The sequence below is a fragment of the Otolemur garnettii genome, unplaced genomic scaffold (assembly GCF_000181295.1).
Source record: "Otolemur garnettii isolate 467f Iridium unplaced genomic scaffold, OtoGar3 scaffold00008, whole genome shotgun sequence".
Taxonomy (NCBI): Eukaryota; Metazoa; Chordata; class Mammalia; order Primates; family Galagidae; genus Otolemur; species Otolemur garnettii.
The window spans coordinates 6,145,459-6,160,450 of record NW_003852403.1 but is presented as its reverse complement, the minus strand read 5'-3'; the positions used below and the strand labels follow the sequence as shown (position 1 = coordinate 6,160,450).

The following is a 14,992-nucleotide window of genomic DNA, read 5'->3' as shown; positions in this document are numbered from 1 at the left end:
GAGCCTATCTTGAAACTTTTATAATGACCCACATATACCCTATAACCAGGGTGCTCTGCATTTCTTTATCAATGAGATACAAACTGATATTTGAACTGGACACGTCATTTCATTAGAGTCTATCTGAGAAAAACAATCAAATGTATTACAATACATAAAAACTGAAAAATACAAAAGAAGCATTTGGTTAGACAAGTCACAGAATTTTATTCAAGTTTATCTGTTTTGCTCAATAATCTTTCACATTGTTTCCAGCACCACTAATATATATATATATATATAACTGTCATTATTTCTCTTTGGAGGGAACCATGTTTTTAAAAATCTGGGTTCGATTTCCATGATGCTTAACTCCAGGAAAGAAAAATCTTTTTTCCTTACCAAAAAGCAACACCTTAATCACAAGAGAAACAGAAGGAAAGACTGAGATATGTTTGCAGAAATGTATCTCCACTTGAAACTATTCATAATCCATAATTGTTCAGGGTGGTACTTTTACTTGAGGGCTCTATTTTGGGGAGGAGGTTATTTCTCATATTTGCTTAATACTAATAACCTGCCTTGCTGTATCACGAAGGGAAATAAATACTAGTTTGCAGACATAAAGCTGGTAGCTGAAAGCCCTCATCTAAACAAGTTAGTCTGCAGAACTGGAAAGCTAAAGTCTTTTCCTATTTCTTTCTTAAGTAACATTAGTCTATTAAGCTCAACAGACCATGTAAAAGATGAGTAACTAGTGGGTCTTAAATAGCTTTGAAGCTCGGATACTTTCTAGAAGGCTGAAAATCCCTGAGTAAACAATGCCTTACTGCCCCCCACCCCCACAAAAGGTGAGATGGAATGTAAAAGTGTAGGGAAACCTTTTGAATATCTTCTTTAAGTTTGTTTTTGGCGCTTTGGTTTGTAAGCAATCAAGATGGAGAGAGATGCTATCCCCAATAGGAATGTCTGTAGGAACCAGAGCAGCCGAGCTTGACCATCTGTGATGCCTTTATGCCTAAAAAGGAAAAATTTAAAAACACAATTTTTAATCTTATGGTTTCATGGGATTTATTGTCTTCTATTTTCTTTCTTTTAATTTATATGTTCTGTCTACTTTCACTGGGTTTATTTGCTGTTTTTCTCTGGCTTTTTTTTTTTGAGAGAGCCTCAAGCTATCCCCCTGGGCAGAGTGCCATGGCATCACGCTCACAGCAACCTCCAACTCCTGGGCTCAAGCGAGTCTCCTGCCTCAGCCTCCCAAGTAGCTGGGACTACAGGCGCCTACCACAACGCCCGGCCATTTTTTGGTTGCAGCCATCATTGTTGTTTGGCGGGCCTGGGCTGGGGATTCGAACCCGCCACCTTAGGTGTATGTGGCTGGCGCCTTAGCCGCTTGAGCCACAGGCGCCGAGCCTTTCTCTGGCTTCTTAATGGTTAGTTCATTTATTTTTCATCTTTCTTGTTTTCTAATAAATGCATTTCTGATGGTTCACTAAAAGAACCAGTCTGGCTTCTGTCCAGGGTACAGGATTCTAAATGTTTTTCATGTGACTCTGATAGGGTAAAAAGCACTGGCATGGCTTCAGAACAAGCATTTTTAACACTGACCAGATATAAATCCTAGTTATCTACCTACCAGCTATGACCTGGCAAAGTCACTTAGTATCTCTCAGAATCAGTTTTCGTGTCTTGTTGAAAAAACAGGACTAGTAGTGTATATCTCAACAAGTTTTTAAGATAACACAAAGTGCTAGGAAAGAACCTGACATATAGTAATAAGAACCATTCTGTTTATAGTCACTCTAATTGAAATTTCTAAAACAAAGCTCAAAAAAAAAAAAAAAGAGAGATCTAATTGAAGTGAATGGCTTTCTACAGTTTCATCTGTCACATTTGGATGATTTTTTACTTAAAACAAATTTTAAAAATATATGTAAAAATGATATGATTTTATACACTAACAGATTAAAGGAGAAAGACCATTGAACATCTTAATACATGCAACACATGTATACGCAACAGCTGGGTGCAGTGGTTCACACCTGTAAAGCCAGCACTCTGGAAGGCCACGGTGGGTGGACTGCCTAAGCTCATGAGTTCTAGACCAGCCTGAGCCAGAGTGAGACCTCCTCTCTAAAAAGAGCTGAGCATTGTGGTGGTTGCCTGTGGTCCCTGCTACTTGGGAGGCTGAGGCAAGAGAATGGTCTTAAGCCCAAGAGTTTGAGGCTGCTGTGAGCTGTGATGCCATAGCACTCTACTGAGGGTGACAAAGTCAGACTCTGTCTCAAAAAAGAAAAAAAAGGCATATGCAGAAGAAGCATTTTTTAAATTGCAATATAACAAATAATAATAATACCCTGCCTTAATAAAAGTTCACAGCAAACTTCAAAATATAATGGGACTTCCTCATTTTGAGGGAGAGTCACAAAACTTAAAAAATTTAGAAGAAGAGATCTATAACACTCTGGAATAAATATGATGCAAGAAGTTGAAAGCTTCCTCCGAGATTAATGTTTATTATCTTCACTTCTCGTCAGCACTGTACTGGAAGTAGTAGCCAGTGCAGTAAGGGAAGAAAGAAAAAAGGAATACAGAATTGAGAGGAGTTTTTGAAATAAAACTTTTTATTTCTAGAAAATAAAAAATATCTACAGATGAACTATTATAATTAATAAATGTATTTAGCAAGGTTGGTGTGTAAAAAAGGTCAATATATAAAAATGGACTACATTCACATATACTACCATCAACCAATTAGAAAACTTAAAAAACTTTATAATAGCACATGAACAGAGAAACCTCTGGAAATTAATCTCATGAAGAATGTGTAAGACCTCTTTAAAAATTATAGAATTTTACTGATATAAGAGGTCTAAATAACTGGAGATATAGACATAGAAAACTCAGTAATGGAAGTATGTCTATTCTTTCAAAATTAATTCATGGTCAATTCAATAGAAGTCCCAACAGGTTTATTTTTTTTTTTTTTTATAGCATATGATAATGTATAAGAATAAGCAAAAGTCTAGAAATTGGCAACCTTCTTGAACAATGAGGTGACAGCACATGCTTAACACATGTTAACGATTGTAAAGCTATTGCTATATGCTTAACAGATGTTAACAACTATGAAGCTGTGGCTATTAAGATAGTGTTGCATTGGTTCCGGAATAAACAGACCAATGGAACTGAACAGAGTTCAGAAACAGGGCCACACATATATGTAAGTATGCGTAAGACAGGGCACATCCATGGAGAGCGAACATCTCAATAAATAGCTCTGGGTTCACTGGGTTATCCATACGGAAAAGGTGAAGTTGGAAACCTTGTCCACGTCAGCTACAGGTACATTAAAGGCTTAAATGTGAACGACAAAATTCTAAAACTCTTAGAAGACTGTAAAAGATTATCTCAGCAATTTTAATATAAAGAAAAAAATTAATAAATTTGACTACATTGATAAACTTGTTTATAAAAAGACCCAACAGAGTAAAAAGACCATAAGAAAAGATATTTGCAAGGCATCTAAATGACAAAGTACTCCAAGTCAGAATAAAATGGTGTCGACAAGTGGTTAATAAAATAATAGACAATGCATTAGAAGAGTGTTGGTGAAGGTGAGGGGAAATGGGCACTGCTGTACTTGTGTTGGAAGTATAATTTAGTACCACAATTCTGAAGGCAATATGGCAATATATATAAAAATTTTAAAATATTCATTCTTTCATCTTCAGATTCCAGGTTTAGGAATTTATCCTAAGGGATTAAATGCCAAAGTGTGCCAAAGGTATGAAATTCACGTTCACTGTAGTATTACTGAGGATTGTGAAACACTAGAGACTTAGAAGTCCATTGGAAGGGGGGATTTCCATATAATAGAATATTATGATGAAGTTTAGATGTATAGACATGGAAAAACAGGCATATGTGAGCCCAGCATGGTGGCACCTGTGTAGACCTAGCTACTCAGGAAGCTAGGGCAGGAGGATCACTTAAGCAAAAGAAAGACTTCAAGTCCAGTTTGGGCAACATAGTAGGACCCTGTCTCTAACAAATAAAATAAAACGAATTTAACAATAGGCATATGTGACAACGAAAAAGTTATAGAAGAGCTTATATCTACATATATATATAATTGCTTGTAAATGCATACAATTATAATGATATACACTAAACTCTTAATAGTGACTATTTTGGGGATTATGGGAGACTTTCACTTTCAATTTTATAAGCTGAGTTGTTAGCACAACATGTATAATTTTTTTATTTTTTATTTATTTTTGAGACAGAGTCTCATTATGCCACCCTTGGTGGAGTGCTGTGGTATCACAGCTCACAGCAACATCAAACTCTTGGGCTTAAGCAATTCTTTCCCCTCAGCCTCCCAAGTAGCTGGGACTACAGGTACCTCCCTGGCTATTTATTTGTTGCAGTTGTCATTGTTGCTTGGCAGGCCCAGGCTGGGTTTGAACCCGCCAGCTCCAGTGTATGCAGCTGGCACCTTAACCGCTGAGCTACAGGTGATGAGCCCTGTATAATTTTTTTAATTTTTAGAGATAATATCTCTCTCTGTCACCCAGGCTAGAATGCACTGGCACAATCATGGCTCATTGCAGCTCAAACTCCTGGGTTCAAGCAATCCTTCCTCAGGCTCCTGAGTTGTTGGGACTACAGGTGTATGCCACTATATCTGTCTAATTTTTCTTTTTTATACAGACAGGCTCTTGCCGTTTGCCCAGGCTAGTCCTGAACTCTAGGCCTCAAGCAATCCTTATGTCTTGACCTCCTAGAGTGCTAGAATTATAGGCTTGATCTATCACACCTGACCTACATGTGTAACTTTTAACAACAAGTAAGTTTAGCTTTGAAGTGGGCAAAATAACAAAAATGTTTTGTTTTAAAAAAGGAATTTAGGGGCAGTGTTTGTGGCTCAGTGAGTAGGATGCCAGCCCCATATACCGAGGGTGGCGGGTTCAAACCTGACCCCAGCCAAACTGCAACAAAAAAATAGCCAGGGTTGTGGCGGGCACCTGTAGTTCCAGCTACTTGGGAGGCTGAGGCAAGAGAGTCGTGGAAGCCCAGGAGTTGGGAGGTTGCTATGAGCTATTTGACGCCACGAGGGCGATAAAGTGAGACTGTCTCTACAACAACAATAACAAAAAAAATGAATTTAGGCTTGGTGCTCATAGCTCAGCAGTTAGGATGCCAGCCATATACACGGAGGCAGGCAGGATTGAATGTGGTGGGGCCTGCTAAACAATGACAACTGCAACAACAACAACAACAAAAAATAGCTGGGCATTGGGGTGGGCACCTGTAGTCCCAGCTGGTTGGGAGGCTGAGGCAAGAGAATCGCTTAAGCCCAAGAGTTTGAGGTTGCTGTGAGCTGTGACACCATTGCACTCTACTGAGGGCAACATAGTGAGACTCTGTCTCAAAAAAAACAAAAAATAATTTAATATGTCCCTATTAAAATACCAACATCTTATTTTCAAGACCTGGAAAAAATGATTCTGCATTTTGTATGGAACCAGAAAAAAACTTGTATAGCTAAGGCAGTCCTTAGTAATAAAAACAAAGTTGGGGGCATCACCATACCAGATTTTAGGCTGTACTACAAGGCCATAGTGTTTAAGACAGCATCGTACTGGCACAAAAATAGAGACACAGACATTTGAAATCTAACAGAAAACCAGGAAATGAAACCAGCAACTTACAGCCACCTAATCTTCGATAAACCAAACAAGAACGTCCACTGGGGGAAAGACTCCCTATTCAATAAATGAAACGAATTAAATAAATTAAACATGTAAAAAACTGAAACTGGACCCACACCTCTCTCCACTCATAAAAATTGATTCAAGATGGATAATGGACTTAAATTTAAGGCATGAAAGAATAGGAAAGAATAGGAAAAACATTGGAAGATATCAGCCTGGGGAAAGACTTTATGAAGAAGACTGCCATGGCAAAAGCAACAACTGCAACAATAAACAAATGGGATTTAATTAAACTGAAAAGCTTCTGTACAGTCAAGCAGACAACAGCCAAAGCAAATAGACAACCTACACAATGGGAAAGGATATTTGCATATTTTGAATCAGACAAAAACTTAGTAATAAGGATCTATGCAGAATTTCAGTTAATCCACAAGAAAAAAACGAACAATCCCATATATCAATGGGGAAGAGAGATGAACACAGCCTTCTCTAAAGAAGATAGACAAATGGTTCAAATATATGAAAAAATGTTCACCATCCCTAATTATTAGAGAAATGCAAATTAAAACCACCCTGAGATATCATCTAACCCCAGTAAGAATGGCCTACATCACAAAGTCTCAAAACTGCAGATGCTGGCGTGGATGTGGAGAGAAAGAAACACTTTTACACTGCTGGTGGGACTGCAAAGTAATACAAGCTTTTTGGAAGGAAGTATGGAGAAACCTAAAAGAACTCAACCTAGTCCTCCCATTTGATCCTACAATCCCATTACTGGGCATCTATCCAGAAGGAAAAAAAACCTTTTATTATAAAGATACTTGTACTAGGCTGTTTATTGTAGCCCAATTTACAACCGCTAAAATGTGGAAACAGCCTAAATGCCCTTCAACCCAGGAATGGATTGGCAAGCTGTGGTATATGTATACCATGGAATATTATTCAGCCGTTGAAAAAAAATGGAGATTTTGGGCGGTGCCTGAGGTTCAAAGGAGTACTGGCCCCATATGCCAGAGGTGGTATGTTCAAACCCAGCCCGAGCCAAAAAAAAAAAAGGAAAAAAAAAAAAATGGGGATTTTGCAGCATTTGTACTAACCTGTATGGAGGTGGAACACATTATCCTTAATGAAGCATCACAGGAATGGAGAAGTATGGATCCTATGTATTCAAACTTTGATATGAGGACAATTAATGACAATCAATGACATGGTGGGGCATGGGGGATGGGAAGAGCAGACAGAGAAAGAGGGAGGGGGTGAGGGTAAGGACAAGAAAAAAAATAGTGACTAATTCTTACATAAATTGGATTCGATTTTGATTAAAGTATATTACTTAAACATTAATTTTTACTTCAACTTGTTAATATGTTGTTTAGGATACAGGATACTGCATCCTCATTTAAAAGTGAATTATGTTTGTAATTTCCCTATATATTTTTTTCAATTTTAATATCAGGTGTATCCAGATTAAGCAGAATGATTTTGAAGTATTTCTTCTCTTTCTATTGTCTATAAGATTTGGCATGATTTGTTTTTTGAAATTATCTTTTATTTATAAATATCAGTTGTTTATTTTTTGAGAATTTGGAAAAAAAAATAAGTTAATTGATGACTCTCTACTGAACCCCAGAGTCAAAGCATTCTATAATAGACATACTCTTATTTGACAATGCGAATGTTACCTTCTTCGCATTATTATTATTATTGCTTAATACTTTGTCTCAGCAATCGTCTGATTTCTTTTATGAATGTATTTATCTTTATTCATTATTTACTGAGGTTTTTGTTTCTCGGCCTTATCTTAAACATTGTTATTGTTATTAAATTTTAAGCCTTTTTGATTTTGTGAAGGCAATAAATGGAAACCTAGTAAACACATATAAATGTAAAAATAAAAAAATAAAGAAAAGAATTTAATATGATCCTAGAAATAGGTAAGACACTTAGGGAAGGGAGGTAGGATTAGTTGCCACCTGGAACTGGACTCACTGAGCTTATTCCTCCTTTCTTCAGAGGAGTCAAAGTTGGGGGCTGGGCAACCCTAGAGGGATTTTCCTGGGGTCATAACTTGTTCTCCACATACCTTTACTTATATTCTTAGCTCATTTTGTCTTTTTAAAAGACAAAGGCCTTTTAAGAAAACTATATTTTAACAATACAGTATATACTTTTTTAACCAGAGATAAGATCGGACAGTATGTTCTGTTTTATAGTCACCATAATCGTAATATTAAGCACTTTCCCATGCTTTTAAAATCTCTTGGTAAAAAAATTTGTATACTACTCTGCTAACTGTAGATTTGTAATTGCAATGTGTATTTAATTTTTAACCATTTTTCACTATCATAAGCAGTGCTCTGATAGATTTCTTTTTTTCTATAAAGTTTTTATGTATTTCTCATTTTTTTTCCTAAGACTAAATTCCTGGATGTGGAATTACTGAGTGAAAGAATAGTTATAAAATTCTTGATACATATTACAGAATTGCTTTTCAGTAGGGTTTTAGCATTGCACATTTTCACGAGCATTCTATGAGAATGCCATTTTGGGAGGGGAGGTTAAAAGGGGTATCTATCTATCCACTTTAACCTGCATTTATCGCATTTTTTAAAAATTTCAGATTAATATGAGGGTACAAATGATTAGGTTACATTGTTTGCATTTGTTAGGTAAAGTACCCATTGTAGTTGTGTCCCCCACCCAGGAGGTGTGCCACATACCCTTCTATTATGCCCATTGGGTGGGAGCACTCCAATCCCCTTCCTCTTCCCAACTCTCCCCTCCCCAAACCAAACATGTAAAAGCATTACTACCTTATTAATAACAAATCCATTATCAATGGAACAGAACTATTTGGAGAGCTTGACATGATTCCACTGGAATTTGGGAAAGGGATTAAGATCTGATTTAGAAGAGTAAATACTACTTTGGCCTCCTTAGTGGGACGGCAAGGAAAGATGGTGGTAGACACAGATTATCCCACTGGAGGAATAAGGAAACAGTTTGTTGTGATGCACACAGATCTCATAGAAAGGCAGTGGACAGGGGTGGGTTTTAAAGGGACCCTTCCCCAGAGGCCCAACAGAAGAGTAGAAGTGATCTCAATAAAAGCGTAATTCCCTACAAAGCACAGACCCTGACTCCGAAACTGCATGTGGCATGCTGGAAGAGGCATCTGAAGGAACCCTCAAGTGAAGTGCAGAAGGGAGAAACGTAGCGATGAGCAGTTTGCCAAAAATCCACCAAAGCCACTCAAGACAGAGCCAATGCTGGGTATGCAACAAACACAGCACCCAGTGGCCTGATCACGAAGCAACCACTATTTAAGACTAGAACTTGGGCTCGGCACCTGTAGCTCAGCGGCTAGGGTGCCAGCCACATACACTGGAGCTGGAGGGTTCGAACCCACCCTAGGCCTCCCAAATAACGACAACTAGAACAAAACAATAGCTGGGCATTGTGGCGGGTGCCTGTAGTCCCAGCTACTTGGGAGGCTGAGTCAAGAGAATCACTTAAGCCCAAGAGTTGGAGGTTGCTGTGAGCTGCGATGCCACAGCACTCTACCGAGGGTGACAGTGTGAGACTCTTGTCTCAAAAAAAAAAAAAAAAAAAAGAAGACTATATACCTGTTCTCCCTAACTATTTCTACCATCTCAAGGAGCCACAAGTAGCTATTGCTAGTGAATAGGGGAAAAGGTGGCATGGTTGAAAAGACAACCATATCCCCTTCCCCATAGTAGCAGCTCCTGAGCCCTTGATGGATAAGAACAGACACTCCCAATTAGAAGAAAGCTTATAGTTTTAAGAAATAGACTGGGCTAAACTGAATAATATCAGATAGTGAATAGAAAACCTACAACCTGGTTAAAATTTCATCCCAGGGTGCAAGGTAGGGAACAATCCACAGAGTAATTTTTTATTTTTTTATTTTTTTGGAGAGACAGAGTTTCACTTTATCGCCCATAGTACAGTGCTGTGGCATCACACAGCTCACAGCAACCTCCCACTCCTGGGCTTAGGCAACTCTCTTGCATCAGCCTCCCGAATAGCTGGGACTAAAGGTGCCTACCACAATACCTGGCTATTTTTTTGTTACAGTTTGGCCGGGGCCGGGTTTGAACCCGCTACCCTCAGTATACGGGGCTGGTGCCCTGTCCACTGAGCCACAGGCACCGCCCTTCCACAGAGTAATTTTACTTGGAAAGAATAAGGCTATTTTCTGTTCCTCTCATAGAAAGTTCAGCTTGTTTAATAAGAAGATAGAGTAAGATTCTATTTAACACACTTAGCAGTCTCTGACACACTAAATATACAATCAATATTTTATTGATCTTTATGACTAAGACATAGTAATGAAGTATCTTTATTTTCTACTTCTATTTTATTTATCTTTTATTGTTTTTGATACAGGGTGTCAGTATGTTGCCTAGGCTGGTCTTGAACTCCTAGCCTCAAGTGATCTTCCTGCTTTGGCCTCTCAAAGTGCTTTTTGGGATTACAGGCATGAGCCACCTTATTTGTTCTTATTTTCTACTTTTAGAAGTAATGGGAAAATAATAGGGTGATAGCTAACCTTGACCAAAAAAAAAAAAAATTAATTGTATAACAATTTGGCATTACTAAAACCATGTTTTTTGTAAGGCCATACTTTCTTTATATGTTTATATGAAGTACAAATGTAAAGAAAATATGTTTCTAGTACTGGCACACAATATTAACCTACACTGGCATCTTTTGAGTACAGTCTGACTTAGGGGTTTTTAATTATCACTGCATCCTAGAATTGCTTATGGAGTTTTCTTGTTTGGGATTTTTTTTTTGAGATAGAGTTTTACTATGTCACCCTTGGTAGAGTGCCGTGCCATCACATCTCACAGCACCCTCAAAGTCTTGGGCTTAAGTGATTCTCTTGCCTCAGCCTCTCAAGTAGCTGGGACTACAGGTGCCCGCCACTAAGCTCGGCTATTTTTTTTTGCAGGGGCTGGGTTTGAACCTGCCACCTCCAATATATGGGGCTGGTGTCCCACTCCTTTGAGCGACAGGTGCCGCCCAGCTCGGCTATTTTTTGTTGTTGTAGTTGTCATTGTTGTTTAGCAGGCTCAGGCTGGGTTTGAACCTGTGAGCCCAGGTGCAGGTGGCTGCTATCCTAACTGCTGAGCTATAGGCACTAAGCCTTGGTTTTTTTTTTTTGAGACAGAGTCTCAAGCTGTCACCCTGGGGAGAGTGCTGTGGCATCACAGTTCACAGCAATCTCCAACTCAGGCTCAAGCAATCCTCTTGCTTCAGTTTTTCTATTTTAGTAGAGATGGGGGTCTTGCTTTTGCTGAGGCTGGTCTTGAACTCGTGAGCTCAAGCAATCTACCACCTCAGCTTCCCAGAGTGCTAGGATTACAGGTGTGAGCCACCTTGCTCGGTGCATATGGCGTTTTAAAAAAGAACTTATTCCTATATCTGAAGCAAGACCTAATAGATGGGTCTGGAAACCAGACATGAATATTTTGAAAAAGCTCCTCAGATGATTTAGTTGTGAAATGACAATTGAGAATCAATCATTAGTCTATGTCAAGAACTTAGCTCTTTGTCAAACTCTTAGCCTAGTAAATCAAACATTTACTGAGTACTCCCTCTATGTCAGACTCAGTATCAGATATGGGGTTAGCTCTAACCTGAGAATGCTCTTCAAGTGTATGAATTATTTAAATGTGGCCATTCTCTACTTAGATACCAAGAGAAATGTAACAAAGACTTATTGCAGGGCAGGGCAAGGTGTCTCAAGTCTGTAATCCTAGCACTCTGGAAGGCCAAAGCATATGGATTGCTTGAGCTCAGGAGTTGAAGACCAGCTGGAGCAAGGGTGAGACCCCATCTCTACTAGAAATGAAAAACTGGGGCAAGAGGATAGCTTGAGCCCAAGAGTTTGAGGTTGCTGTGAGTTATGATGCCATAGCACTCTACCAAGGGTGACAAACTGAGACTCTGTCTCAAAAAAAAAAAAAAAATGACCCATTATAAAGACTTACTTGCACAATACCATGGCATACAAGGACTCGCCCACGTGAATCAGCCAGGCAAGCCAATACCTGAAACAAACAAACAAAAAAGACACTCTTAAGTCTAAGGTGATAGTTATCTGTTGATGAAATCTAACCCTGAACCTTGAAAAGAAAGGTGCCTTAATGTGAACTACCACTACTCTTAGATATCTAAAGGGAATGGCAGGCCTTTGAGGTCTCTAGTGATATCTGAGCTGCAGTGTCTACATCCCGTTTCTGCAGCTCTTCTTACCCGGTTCGCAGGAGGGTGTGATGGTTGTCTACCAAGTACTGAGTAAAGGTACCCAGGGGCCCGAGGCTCTGATACGGGATACTCTGAGGCCAGAAGACAACCCACTGAAAGAGAACCAGAGGGAGAAAACTATTAGGTCACTTAAAATGTTTATTTTTGAGAGAGGCTATGAAGTAATACTGATTCTACAAAAACAACTATAAACCAAAGAAACTCTAAACAGTCATCTGGGCTTCCATTTTTGACTCCTATTTTCTAGGAATCACTCTACTGAGAAATTTACACTGAGGGAACTATGTGGTTATCAGACCTGGTGCTATTTTTATAAATTCCACCAAAAACCTTACTTTATGGAAGTTATTGGCGAATTTTAGGAGTTGATGGGCCTTGACTAGCTTCTTTACTGTATAAACTATGACTTGAGCCAAATCCTTATTTAATTTAGAATTCCTTTCTCATCTTTCACTTTTTGTATCTCTAAAACCGGTAATGATCCACTGAACAGAAATGGAAATAAGTGAGATCAGCTTTGTGAAGTTTTAACAGCAACTGCTTAATCAGTAAGGTTTCTGTAATATTTTTCTCAGTCTCCGTATCGTAACCTCCACCAGTTTAGCCTTTTTTTAAAGAATAACTGCCAACAGGTCCAAAATTTATTGTCCCATTCAGATCTCTGTCAAGAACAGTACTACCTCTCCGACGATGTTGTTTTCCATCTGAAATTCAAATGAAGCACAAAATATCACTGCCATCCTCCCAGAACAAGAGGAATAGCTCCACAATATCCCGATTTGAAGTACCCAAAGCCTTCCTCCATCTATATCCTAACTAGAGACATAGAATTATAGAATAGAGACGCACATTTGAAAAATTTCAGTCCAGTCACCATTTTATATATGACGAAATCAGGACAGAGGTGGTCATATCTGACACCAACCAACACTGTGGGTATGACAAATCCCCAATCTCCAGCTCTTAGGCAATATCCACATAGCTTTGCCTTCTTTCAAAATTATACCAGCTTAGCCCCCAACCTACTTTTGACGCTTCTGTCCTGTTGTCCTTTAAACAAACTTTCTCAGCCCGACAAAAGTCGGTCTTTCACTCAGTAAAGCTGTCTTCTTGTTTCCACGCCTATGCCGTAACAGATAGATATCTTCTCTGTCCTTCCTTACCAATAAAACCCTACACATCCTTTAGGTTTACCCCCGTTTTTCAACTGCCTCAAACACTGTCCTTCGATAGCCCATCCTGACTTAGCAGGCCTATTTTGTCTGCCAACTTGATTTCTGCTCTGTGAGAGGCTGACTCGGTTAAGCCGTCAGTAACCGTGTTGGGACCGGGGTGCAAAGGCAGTAACAATTTAAAGCAGAAACCATCCTAAGCGCCCACCAAACTTCCGCTTACACCGGTAACTTAGGCAACCGTCGGGAGCGCGTGCGCACAAACCTCCCACCACTGCGCCCCTTGTCCCCTCCGCCAGCTTGCAGTGCCCAAACAGACGCCCCGCCCACGCGGCGCCTCACCGCGCAGTATCCCAGCCCCAGCACCGTGACCAGCGAGGGCAGGGGTCTGGCTGTACGGAAGTAGGCAGTAGCAGCCTTGCGGGCCTCCGACTTCGCCACCACCATCTTGAAAGATCTACATCCTGAGTCACTTGGGGAACCGTCCCTCCCCCCACATAACAAAAGCCTGATTAGCCGGTTTCTCGGAGCTTGGAACGCCAGCCGAAGGCTCTAGCAGACGATTGCGCCTGCGTGTCCTTCCACGGCTCAGTCCCCTCCTCCGGGGCTCCAAGCGCGCCGGAGCTGGCGTTGGGTCTGCGCAAGCTCCTAGCCTGGGGGTGCAGGTGATCCGATGAGTGGAGCAGTCGCTCCTCTTGCTGGACCGTTAATACCCTTACTGTGTAGTAGCCAAAGGCGAGGAAGATGACTGCGAACCAGGTTAGAGAGCCCTTCTGGAAGTAGGCCGCCCCGCCTGCCGCCGATGCCATGGCCGCAGGACTTCTTCGGGAATGCGTGGCTGGGCGCGGGAGGCAAGGCCGGGGCGGGGCCTCGACGAGCGCTCCTCCGCCTCCCCTCCCAGCCTCCGCGTATGCACCGCCCCCAGTTTTCCTTCCGGCCCATCCCCTAGGTTCCCCGCTGTCAGGGGCTGGAGGAGGTCGTGCGAAAACTGCAACAACTAGTCTTCCCCTTTAGTCCTGCCCCGGTAGAGGGGCCTTGGAATCCTGAACACAGGGATTCTGGTGAGCTAGTCATCATCTTGTAGACTAGTGTCATTTGTCTGGTTTTGAAATAAAGATGTTGAAATAGATGGCGTTTTACTGCCAAGACTACTTTTTGATAAGGTGACCAGATTTTAACATTGGTAAAGCGGGACACCATCGACCGGGCCGGGCGGGGGCGGGGCAGGGCGGGGCGGGGCCTGACAACAATGCAAACTTTGATAAGCAGTTCTCGATAATCACTTCTCAACAATTATTTGTTATTATTACAGCTTAACATTATAAAATTAACAAAAATAATATAAAACTCATATCCTGGCGAAATAGCCACATGGCAGCCGAAAACCGTATATTCCCTTACTGTTCTGCCGGTTCGTGCATTCTTTCCAAAAATCGGGGGCCAGGACAAATTAGTAAAAATCGCCAAAAGCGGGACTGTCTGGTCCCCCTACTTTTTGAACGTTGTGCACGTTGAGTAATAACACTTTGTTGGTTAACATGTATGGGCCATAAAAGCGCGGTGCTCATGATGGGATTGTGTGTGGAACCCTCTGCCTGAGTTGAACTCTGCCTCTACTGTTCACGTAAGCTTAGACTAGTTACTTGGCCTGTCTGTGTCCTGGTTTTCCTATCCGTTAAGAGGGAATTTTATGCATATTAGTTCCTGGAACCTCTGAGCTTTTGGAGTGGATTAAATCTGCTGTCTTGAAGAAAACCCTATAGTATCTGGCCCACAGTGCTTTATAAGTGATATACATATATATATATACACACATTTATT

The 14,992-nt window shown here is 40.5% G+C and overlaps 1 protein-coding gene across 2 annotated transcripts; it reads right to left on the bottom strand.

Moving 5' to 3' along the window:
* Positions 1 to 196: 196 nt before the first annotated feature.
* Positions 197 to 13,994, bottom strand: TMEM254 (transmembrane protein 254). 2 transcript variants are annotated; one of them, XM_003783516.3, is made up of 4 exons: positions 13,891 to 13,994; positions 11,988 to 12,091; positions 11,723 to 11,782; positions 197 to 997 (listed from the first exon to the last, which is right to left on the bottom strand). In XM_003783516.3, the coding sequence occupies exons 1-4, from the start codon at positions 13,978 to 13,980 to the stop codon at positions 877 to 879; spliced, it is 375 nt and encodes a 124-aa protein (XP_003783564.1). In that variant the 5' UTR covers positions 13,981 to 13,994; the 3' UTR covers positions 197 to 876. The 2 variants fall into 2 exon arrangements, with proteins under 2 accessions (XP_003783564.1, XP_023365349.1); XM_023509581.1 differs by lacking the exons at positions 197 to 997; positions 13,891 to 13,994 and adding an exon at positions 13,514 to 13,696 and having other exon boundaries at positions 11,719 to 11,782.
* Between the last annotated feature and the right edge of the window lie 998 nt (positions 13,995 to 14,992).